The sequence below is a fragment of the Bombina bombina genome, chromosome 5 (assembly GCF_027579735.1).
Source record: "Bombina bombina isolate aBomBom1 chromosome 5, aBomBom1.pri, whole genome shotgun sequence".
Classification (NCBI taxonomy): domain Eukaryota; kingdom Metazoa; phylum Chordata; class Amphibia; order Anura; family Bombinatoridae; genus Bombina; species Bombina bombina.
In genome coordinates this window covers 207,067,946-207,079,294 of record NC_069503.1, presented here as the reverse complement: position 1 = coordinate 207,079,294, position 11,349 = coordinate 207,067,946, and the positions used below count along the sequence as shown (strand labels likewise).

Here is an 11,349-nt window from a genome sequence, read left to right as displayed (position 1 = left end):
CAAAACCTCCCTGGCCCCCTCAGATTGGGTTAGGGGCCCTTCAGAGATATTAATATCAGCGTCGTCATGCTCTTCAGTAACTAAAACAGAGCAGCCACGCTTACGCTGACAAGGGTTCATTTTGGCTAAAATGTTTTTGACAGAATTATCCATTACAGCCGTTAATTGTTGCATAGTAAGGAGTATTGGCGCGCTAGATGTACTAGGGGCCTCCTGAGTGGGCAAGACTCGTGTAGACGAAGGAGGGAATGATGCAGTACCATGCTTACTCCCCTCACTTGAGGAATCATCTTGGGCATCATTGTCATTATCACATAAATCACATTTATTTAAATGAACAGGAATTCTGGCTTCCCCACATTCAGAACACAGTCTATCTGGTAGTTCAGACATGTTAAACAGGCATAAACTTGATAATAAAGTACAAAAAACGTTTTAAAATAAAACCGTTACTGTCACTTTAAATTTTAAACTGAACACACTTTATTACTGCAATTGCGAAAAAACATGAAGGAATTGTACAAAATTCACCAAATTTTCACCACAGTGTCTTAAAGCCTTAAAAGTATTGCACACCAAATTTGGAAGCTTTAACCCTTAAAATAACGGAACCGGAGCCGTTTTAACACTTTAACCCCTTTACAGTCCCTGGTATCTGCTTTGCTGAGACCCAACCAAACCCAAAGGGGAATACGATACCAAATGACGCCTTCAGAAAGTCTTTTCTAAGTATCAGAGCTCCTCTCACATGCGACTGCATGCCATGCCTCTCAAAAACAAGTGCGCCACACCGGCGCGAAAATGAGGCTCTGCTTATGCTTTGGGAAAGCCCCTGAGAAATAAGGTGTCTAATACAGTGCCTGCCGATATTATAATATCAATATACCCAGATAAAATGATTCCTCAAGGCTAAATATGTGTTAAAAATGAATCGATTTAGCCCAGAAAAGTCTACAGTCTTAATAAGCCCTTGTGAAGCCCTTATTTACCATCGTAATAAACATGGCTTACCGGATCCCATAGGGAAAAATGACAGCTTCCAGCATTACATCGTCTTGTTAGAATGTGTCATACCTCAAGCAGCAAGAGACTGCACACTGTTCCCCCAACTGAAGTTAATTGCTCTCAACAGTCCTGTGTGGAACAGCCATGGATTTTAGTTACGGTGCTAAAATCATTTTCCTCATACAAACAGAAATCTTCATCTCTTTTCTGTTTCTGAGTAAATAGTACATACCAGCACTATTTTAAAATAACAAACTCTTGATTGAATAATAAAAACTACAGTTAAACACTAAAAAACTCTAAGCCATCTCCGTGGAGATGTTGCCTGTACAACGGCAAAGAGAATGACTGGGGTAGGCGGAGCCTAGGAGGGATCATGTGACCAGCTTTGCTGGGCTCTTTGCCATTTCCTGTTGGGGAAGAGAATATCCCACAAGTAAGGATGACGCCGTGGACCGGACACACCTATGTTGGAGAAAGATACATCATATATGAAACATAAGAAACATATTTAGCGTATAGGCAGATACAGATATCAATCTCATCTTATACAAGGCACACATTAAAACATGTTGTTTAGGCTAACATCAGCGTATCTTAATACATTCACTATACTATATATACACACGTGAGATAGACTGGTAGATCAGTACATGGATAGAGTTCCTGACATCTGCCACCTAGTGAGATAACTAATGGAATAACCCCACTCATATACTTGGTAGCTGGACTCATATGCTGACAGTCCACTCCATAACCAAGTTCCAGAGTACCATACTAATGAATCCCCTGACCTCAGCCGTTACAGGAAATAGGACAGTGGCTCATGCCAGCTAACCTGTTATATATCTAGCGCAGATAGTCCCCTACATGAATGACCTCACACACATATCTATCTCCTCCAACCACATAGCCAGTTAAACATCCTGCCACTATGTATACCCCAGCATATGTACATAAATGTGAGCATATTACATAGGGGTCAGTTGCCAGGATTTACTTAGTGACTCTCAAAAGTAAAAAGAGTTCAGCATAAATTTTTCATGCATTGGGGTGTACAGAGTGAATGTATGTACAGTGTTTATGATCTTACAGAGTTTTTCTGTTTAGTGTTGGTGCAAAATACAATGTGCAAAGTACAAGTTAATGCAAAATACAATGTGCAATTTGCAAAAAACAATATGCAAAAAAAGTACCTCAGAATTCAAATTTATGACACTAGAACACCTAGCATTATCTTTGCCAATAATAATATCAAATTCAAAGTTAAAGCCCTTTGGTAGAAGGCTGTCAAATTTATAAATCCAATAGATTTCTTGTCCACCATACTTCTCATGGCTTAACACCCAGTGTTGACACTTTTGCCTGTTTTTAAAATTTGAAATAAAATTCTGTTTTTATATGGTAAAGTGGCTGGACTGCCTTGGATTCTTTTATTTTTCTAAATGTATGCTTACCTGATACATTTGTTTCTTTCCTGGCATGGAGAGTCCACAAATCCATTCTAATTACTTGTGGGAAATCAACTCCTGGCCACTAGGAGGAGGCAAATAACTCCCCAGCAGAGCTGTTAAGTATCACTCCTACTTCCAATAAGCCCCCAGTCAGTCATTCAGCCGAAGGATTATTGAAAGAGAAGATGACACAAGGGTAAAAAGGTGCCCAAGGTTTATACAAAAAAAGCTGTCTTAAATCAAATTAAGGGCGGGTCGTGGACACTCCATGCCAGGAAAGAAAATAATTTAACTGGTAAAGCATACATTTTGTTTTCTTTCAAATGGCATGGAGAGTCCACAAATCCATTCTAATTACTAGTGGGAGCCAATACCCAAGCAAGAGGACACAGAATGGAAGGGAGAACAAGACAGGCAGAACTTACCCGAAGGCACCACAGCTTGAAGAACTTTCCTCCCAAAAGAAGCCTCAGCTGAGACAAAAACATTGAATTATAAAATTTGGAAAAAGTATGCAACGAGGACCATGTGGCCCCTTGCAGATCTGTTCCACAGAAGCTTAATTTTTAAAGGCCCAAGAAAAAGAAACAGCTCTAGTAGAATGAGCCGTAATTCTCTCAGGAGGCTGTTGTCCAGCTATCTTGTAAGCCAACCGAATTACACTTCTCATCCAAAAGGAAAGAGTAGAAGAAGTGGCCTTCTGAACTTTCCGTTTAGCAGAGAATATAACTTTAGAGCACGCACCACATCAAGGTTGTGCAATAGAGGAGGATTAGGACAGAAGAAACAACAATTTCTTGATTAAAATTGCGGTCCAAAACCACCTTAGAAAGAAATCCCAATTTGGTACGAAGCACCACCTTGTCTGCATGAGTTCCAATCTTAAAAATCAGAAAAAGGGTACAAAAAAAATAAAAAATACAATATTCCATAGAATTAGCTGCAGACAGCAAGAACTTTTGCAAACCAAGCTAAAAAAAAAAAAAAAAACGCATCCAAGATTAGGTACTATAGCAAAAATGAGGAGTCAAAGACAAAAGGATGCAGGTACCTGAATTATACAGAATCCGTAAGGAATACATTTTCAACCCTATATCTTCCTGTGTAATCAGCTATACTAATATCTCCCCCAGACAAAACCAGGCATCATAAAACAATCATCTGTGCTAGTCATTCTATCACCATTTTCTATTCAGCATATAAACATTCACAAGATTAAGTTACCCTGTTGTCCTTCATTTGACAATCTATTATTCTTCTAAGCAAGCAGATTAAAGTTTAACACATAAATGTTATTTAAACATTTGTAGCATTTTCTTAAAATATTGTAACTTTTAATATATATATATATATATATACACACACACACACAATCAAAATGATCATCCCCATTTATGTTAAATACATACATAGACCCTTCAAGAAATAACTCTACCAATCAAAACTACATTATCAGATACAGTTGACAGCCAGTGGAAGAGATTCCAAGCTTTTCGGAATGTCCATTACCCAGCACTTTCTTACACAATATAGTGTTAATATTTCCTTTTGAAAACTATGCTTAGGCATAATTTTTGCTCATTTTGTTGTTGTCTCTGCTAATAAAAGTTATGTCATAATTTAAATGGCAAATAGCCATCAAATGTTTTATTTTATTTTAAAGTACTATGACAGTTAAATAATTGTGCTTGAAAACATATTTGGTGAGCAAACCATAATTTCATTTAAAGCAAAGTAGTTATTTACCACTAAACATTATTTTCTAAATTCTTTCAGAGACAAAATGTAAAGGCGTTGCAATAAACAAAAAACAAATATTATTGAAATATGGATTTTATACAAATAATAAACAATGAAACGGACACGTAGTTGCATACTATTAAAAGAATTTTTATAGATAAGCTTAAACTGGAAAAACACAATTTCTTAATAAAAAATAAATAGAAAAACAGATAAAATATGCAACACAATGCGTATAACAGATAACATTGCTGACGTTTAAGTGAGTCTTTAGCACTCTTTTTGCCACTACACAATCAGAACAAGTTAGGAGAGCCGGAAAATTGAAATAAATTCAGAAGAGCAAAAACAATAAAGGTATTTCAACTTTTAAACTTTTTTTTGGTACATAACATCAGCAATTAAATTCTTCACATTGTCTACAATTCTAGGGTACATTTTTTTTTATTCCGTATTCTTATCCAATACAGTTAAATGAATTCACAATATGATCTTAAACAACGATATTCGTGGATTTGTTGATGAAATTATGCAAATCCTGCAGGTCTAATATATATACAGAAATGAGTGATAATGATGGTTTAAAGAAAAAAATACAAATTAACTGTAAAGTTCAAGCCCATAGAAAAAAGAACCTGAACAATCAATAGTCTTTGCTTCTACGCCAAGTTTAAAAAACTGCTTTCCCTTCTGGTACTTTACAGGATTAATTACATTGGATTGCAGGATTGTTGGAGCAATCCAGTGCCAAGTTTCCTTAGGCAGTGCAGGTTGCCATCCATGCCAGTCAAGTAATATGCTGCTTATCTTATATTAAGTATGTGTTCTGTACACTTGGTTATATAATAAAGCATTACAGATCTTCTAAATAATATATATTTGTGGGCTGGCAATAGTAAGTGCACATATTAGTGAAAGAAGTGGTTTATAAAAACCAATAAGGGACTAATAATTTGTTCCAAGGGGAAATCATGTTATGCTGGCCCTGGAATTACATCATAACACAGTGAATACATTTTTCTTGTTAGATTTCATTTCGGTATACAAAGTTCATTGCACAGTTTTAATGCTGTTGGTACACAGACCAGAATTTTGACTTTCTTTAAAAAGAATTGCATATCCAATGTGTGTATTGCTATTGGCTTGGTGTTCTCTACAATCATATATACGATAAGTAGATCCTCTTATGACAGCACCTTGTGAAACTGGAAGCTCTGACAGCATCTTATGGAGTGTACAGTAATCTCCTCTAATTGTTTAGACATAAGAGGATGTGGAGTGATTATAGACTGGTAGTCATTCAACGGTGTAGTCAGAAAGTCCATATACAAACATACATTCCAAAGGACTACAAAGTCAGTGATATGACTTTAAAATAATGTAACCACCCAGAGCTAAAATATAGAATAGAAAAACAATTTTTAAAGGGCAAAACATTTTTTACTAAAAGCATAAAGTCTTTTTTTTTTTTTTAGAAACTGTTCTGAATATTGTCAAAGTCATTTCTATGAAGGTCGGCGCTCGTTCACTGCAAATGCTTTTTGAAACTGTTACAAATTGTTCATAACTGCATCTCTGAGCTAAAGTGCTTTAAATTTGCTTTAATATATTTCAGTGATTGAAACCCGCATTGTGTGTCTGATTTCAATTTTGCTAGGATAAGATGGGAGATTATAAGCCTTTTTTTTTATTTTATTTTTTCATTCTAAATAAATAGCACAGCCGTCATTTCCGTGTTCACTTTTAAAAAAGTAACCTGCCTGGCAATGTCTAATTTCTTCAAAAACTAAATATTATATTTGGAACAAGAAATAACATTAATAAAAAAAAACTGAGGATAGTAAAATTTAACAAAAATAATACCAGAATGGTTAGCAACGCATCATGATGCGCGCCAGTAATGCTGACCTATGCATTGGGTGAAACAAATACCCTATTTCAGAGTTTATTTCTGTAACAGTCAACATGGTTTTGAAGCATAAGGTAGATATGCTTACGTTATAAATGTAAAAGACTATTATATCCTTCACAACAAGTACATGAATTTCACATTTATTTCACAGAAATGTAGTGCCCTAATTCTTCTCTAAATTGAAGGAAACAGAGACCACTCGGAGAGGAGCTCTGTGTAAAAACATCAATCCTTAGATGAAATTGAAAATTTAAATTTTTCATCAACATAATTACCAAGAAAGGGACTTTGTTTTGCAAGTCTCGTCTACTCCTCTCCCAAATACATCATGCAGAATGTGGGAATGAGAACATTTATGGGAAAAAAAAAACAAGACTCATTTCTGGGGAATCTCACAGAGGGGCAGGGCTGGCAAAGACAAATGACTTGCTGAAACTAAAATGTTCATGGCAAAGAGAAAACGAAATGCCATCTATCCTGATCTTCAGCTTATTTTTCTTGGAGTAGAGCAGGGATGTTGATGTTCCAGCCTATTGCTTGGCGATCAAAGCCACAAGTAAACAGATTGCAAGTTGGATGATCTTCACTCCAAGCAGTGCAGCACACCATCCTTCGGTGGCCCTGAAAATGGTTCAAACACATACAGTCACAACAAAATAGGAGGTGGTTTATATACACAATTGAAAGCATAATAAACTAATTATATATGGGGTTGACAAATCTTTGCAAAATTTAGGAGCCAGTAAGAATATTTAGGAGCCACATAGTGGTCTTTGTATATAGATATATGGATAATAACTCAAAAATTAGGAGCCAGGGGTAAAATTCTAGGAGCCAGTGGCTCCACGAGTTTGTCGAGCCTTGATAATATATATATATATATATATATATATAAATAAAAAACACACACACACGCATTAAGTTACCAATAAACATTACTATTACTATTAGAGTAAAGTTAAGGATTATTACGTATGCAAAACAATGAGCACATTTTTTTTTAGAGAACTATTAAACTTGTTTACTTTTTTTAAAAGTAATGTTTGCCTAACAGGTAAAATATATAGATAATATAGATATCACATATAAAGTTAGCTTTTATCGATATTAGAATAGAAAAAACAATTAATCTACCTGTCTGTTGCTACGAGGAAGGCGTGCTAATCTCACTCCTGCCATGTCGAATAACCTCACTTGTCGGTTGTCATGAGGCAAAGCAATGATCCTTTGGCCAACAGAGACGCTAATTCTGCATAAAAGATTTACAACAGAAACATGGAAAGGTCAATTGAAAATGAAACAAAGCAAAAATGTACAATAGTGGTATTAAATATATTTAAAAAAAAACAGAACTGGACATCTCAATGAAAAGTACTTTAAAATTCTATATATCGACATGACCTTTCTCAATTTGTTTTTTTTTTCCCCAAAGGGACAGTCAAGTTCAAAATAAACTTTCATGATTCAGATAGGGCATGTAATTTTAAACAACTTTCCAATTTACATTTATCACCTATTTTGCATTTCCTTTGGTATTCTTAGTTGAAAGCTAAACCTTTGTAGGTTCATATGCTAATTTCTTAGACCTTGAAGGCTGCCTCTAATCTGAATGCATTTTTTTTCACCACTAGAGGGCGTTAGCTCATGTGCGTCATATAGATAGCATTGAGCTCACGCACATGAAGTTACCTAAGAGTTAGCACCGATTAGCTAAAATGCAAGTATGTCAAAAGAACTGAAATAAGGTGGCAGTTTGCAGAGGCTTACATACAAGGTAATCACATAGGTAATACATGTTGGTTATGCAAAACTGGGGAATGGGTAATAAAGTGATTATCTATCTATTTAAACCACAAAAATTCTGGTGTTGACTGTCACTTTAAAGCCTTTTCATTTAAACCTTAGTACTAGGGTATAATGCAATCACTATGCAAGTAGTTTTCATTTTTTAGAAATAAAATAAATAGCACATTCTTGCATGTCAGATGACCTCATATTTTTTGTTTTAAATCATTAGTAAAAATGCTACCCTAACTTCCGGAGCCCAGGGACCATTTTTGAAAATAAATACAGTTTCAGCATTTAAAAGGACGTTAAACTAAACTGTCTTAACATGTTCTAAATGTCTTTTTATGTGAATTTTTTAAAAGCATTTTATTTTTATTTTGAAACCATTTGAAGAGCATAAAAACCCAATATTCCACATGTTTGCATGTATAATAATTATAATACGTATAAGTTATCTCATAATTCAAATGGCTGCACTAATAAAATAGAATATAATAAAAGCAAAAAAAATAAAAAAAATACTCTAGTTCTTCACAAAGTTTTTTTCTGTAACTAAATTACAAATGGGGAAAACACCAAAATGCGTTTACAAGAAGGGGCAAACTGAAAAAACAAAAAAACAAAAACAAAACTAATTTAGCAGCAACTCAAATTAATTTAGAAAAACATAATTTTTTTAAGAACTTACCTGAAAAATTAATTTCTTTCATATTGGCAAGAGTCCATGAGCTAGTGACTTATGGGATATACAATCATACAAGGAGGGGCAAAGTTTCCCAAACCTCAAAATGCCTATAAATACACCCCTCACCACACCCACAATTCAGTTTAACGAATAGCCAAGTAGTGGGGTGATAAAGAAAGGAGTAAAAAGCATCAACAAAGGAATTTGGAATAATTGTGCTTTATACAAAAAAATCATAACCACCATAAAAAGGGTGGGCCTCATGGACTCTTGCCAATATGAAATAAATGAATTTATCAGGTAAGTTCTTACATAAATTATGTTTTCTTTCATGTAATTGGCAAGAGTCCATGAGCTAGTGACGTATGGGATATCAAATACCCAAGATGTGGAACTCGAGAGGGAGGGATAAAAAATAAACAGCCAAATGCTGAAAAAATAATTCACAACCCAAATATAAGTTATTCTTATGAAGAAAAGAAAAACTTAAAACAGCAGCAGAAGAATCAAACTGAAACAGCTGCCTGAAGAACTTTTCTACCAAAAACTGCTTCAGAAGAAGCAAATACATCAAAAACGGCAGAACTTAGTAAATGTATGCAAAGAGGACCAAGTCGCTACTTTGCAAATCTGATCAACTGAAGCTTCATTCTTAAAAGCCCACGAAGTGGAGACTGACCTAGTAGAATGAGCTGTAATTCTCTGAGGCGGGGCTTGACCCGACTCCAAATAAGCTTGATGAATCAAAAGCTTTAACCAAGAGGCCAAAGAAATAGCAGAAGCCTTCTGACCTTTCCTAGGACCAGAAAATATAACAAATAGACTAGAAGACTCTTTAGTAGCTTCAACATAATATTTCAAAGCTCTTACCACATCCAAAGAATGTAAGGATATTTCCAAAGGATTCTTAGGATTAGGACACAAGGAAGGGACAACAATTTCTCTACTAATGTTGTTAGAATTCACAACCTTAGGTAAAAATTCAAATGAAGTCTGCAAAACCGCCTTATCCTGATAAAAAATCAGAAAAGGAGATTCACAAGAAAGAGCAGATAGCTCAGAAACTCTTCTAGAAGAAGAGATAGCCAAAAGGAACAACACTTTCCAAGAAAGTAATTTAATATCCAAAGAATGCATAGGCTCAAAAGGAGGAGCCTGTAACGCCTTCAAAACCAAATTAAGACTCCAAGGAGGAGAAATTGATTTAATGACAGGCTTAATACGAACTAAAGCCTGTACAAAACAGTGAATATCAGGAAGATTAGCAATCTTTCTGTGAAATAAAACAGAAAGAGCAGAGATTTGTCCCTTCAAGGAACTTGCAGACAAACCCCTATTCAAACCATCCTGGAGAAACTGTAAAATTCTAGGAATTCTAAAAGAATGCCAAGAGAATTTATGAGAAGAACACCATGAAATGTAAGTCTTCCAAACTCGATAATAAATCTTCCTAGAGACAGATTTACGAGCTTGTAACATAGTATTAATTACTGAGTCAGAGAAACCTCTATGACTTAATACTAAGCGTTCAATTTCCATACCTTCAAATTTAATGATTTGAGATCCTGATGGAAAAACAGACCTTGAGACAGTAGGTCCGGCCTTAACGGAAGTGGCCAAGGTTGGCAACTGGACATCCGAACAAGATCCGCATACCAAAACCTGTGGGGCCATGCTGGAGCCACCAGCAACACAAATGATTGTTCCATGATGATCTTGGAGATCACTCTTGGAAGAAGAACTAGAGGCGGGAAGATATAAGCAGGCTGATAACACCAAGGAAGTGTTAGCGCATCCACTGCTTCCGCCTGAAAATCCCTGGATCTGGACAGGTATCTGGAAAGTTTCTTGTTTAGATGAGATGCCATCAGTTCTATTTCTGGAAGACCCCACATCTGAACAATCTGAGAAAACATATCCGGATGGAGAGACCACTCCCCTGGATGTAAAGTCTGACGGCTGAGAAGATCCGCCTCCCAATTGTCTACACCTGGGATATGAACCGCAGAAATAAGACAAGAGCTGGATTCCGTCCAAACAAGTATCCAAGATACTACTTTCATAGATAGGGGACTGTGAGTCCGACCCTAATGATTGACATATGCCACCATTGTAATATTGTCTGTCTGAAAACAAATGAACGGTTCTCTCTTCAACAGAGGCCAAAACTGAAGAGCTCTGAGAATTGCACGGAGTTCTAAAATATTGATTGGTAATCTCGCCTAACCCCTTGTGCTGTCAGAGATCCCTAGACAGCTCCCCAACCTGAAAGACTCGCATCTGTTGTGATCACAGTCCAGGTTGGCTGAACAAAAGAGGCCCCTTGAACTAAACCCTGGTGATTTAACCACCACGTCAGAGAGTGTCGAACATTGGGATTTAAGGATATTAATTGTGATATCTTTGTATAATCCCGGCACCATTGATTCAGCATGCAAAGCTGGAGAGGTCTCATGTGAAAACGTGCAAAAGGAATCGCGTCCGATGCTAGAAGATGACCTGAATATAAATAGGCTTTCCTTAGATAAGATTCAAGCTTCCTATCTAAAGGATCTTTCAAGGAAGTACTATCTTCCATAGGAATAGTGGTACGTTTAGCAAGAGTAGAAATAGCCCCATCAACTTTGGGGATCTTTTCCCAAAACTCTATTGCAATCGCTGGTAAAGGATACAATTTTTTAAACCTTGCAGAAGGATTAAAAGGAGTACCTGGCTAATTCCATTCCTTAGAAATCATGTCAGAAATAGCATCAGGAATAGGAAAA

General features: G+C 36.0%; 1 protein-coding gene across 1 annotated transcript in view; it reads right to left on the bottom strand.

Annotated features, from left to right (window-relative positions):
• Positions 1-4,328: 4,328 nt before the first annotated feature.
• The window catches only part of WDR37 (WD repeat domain 37), a gene marked incomplete in the record, with an annotated part of 556,897 nt that continues 549,876 nt past the window's right edge, over positions 4,329-11,349 (bottom strand). Inside the window, 2 exon segments of the mRNA XM_053713841.1 lie at positions 4,329-6,732; positions 7,246-7,360. Coding sequence (XP_053569816.1) covers positions 6,601-6,732; positions 7,246-7,360 — 247 coding nt within the window.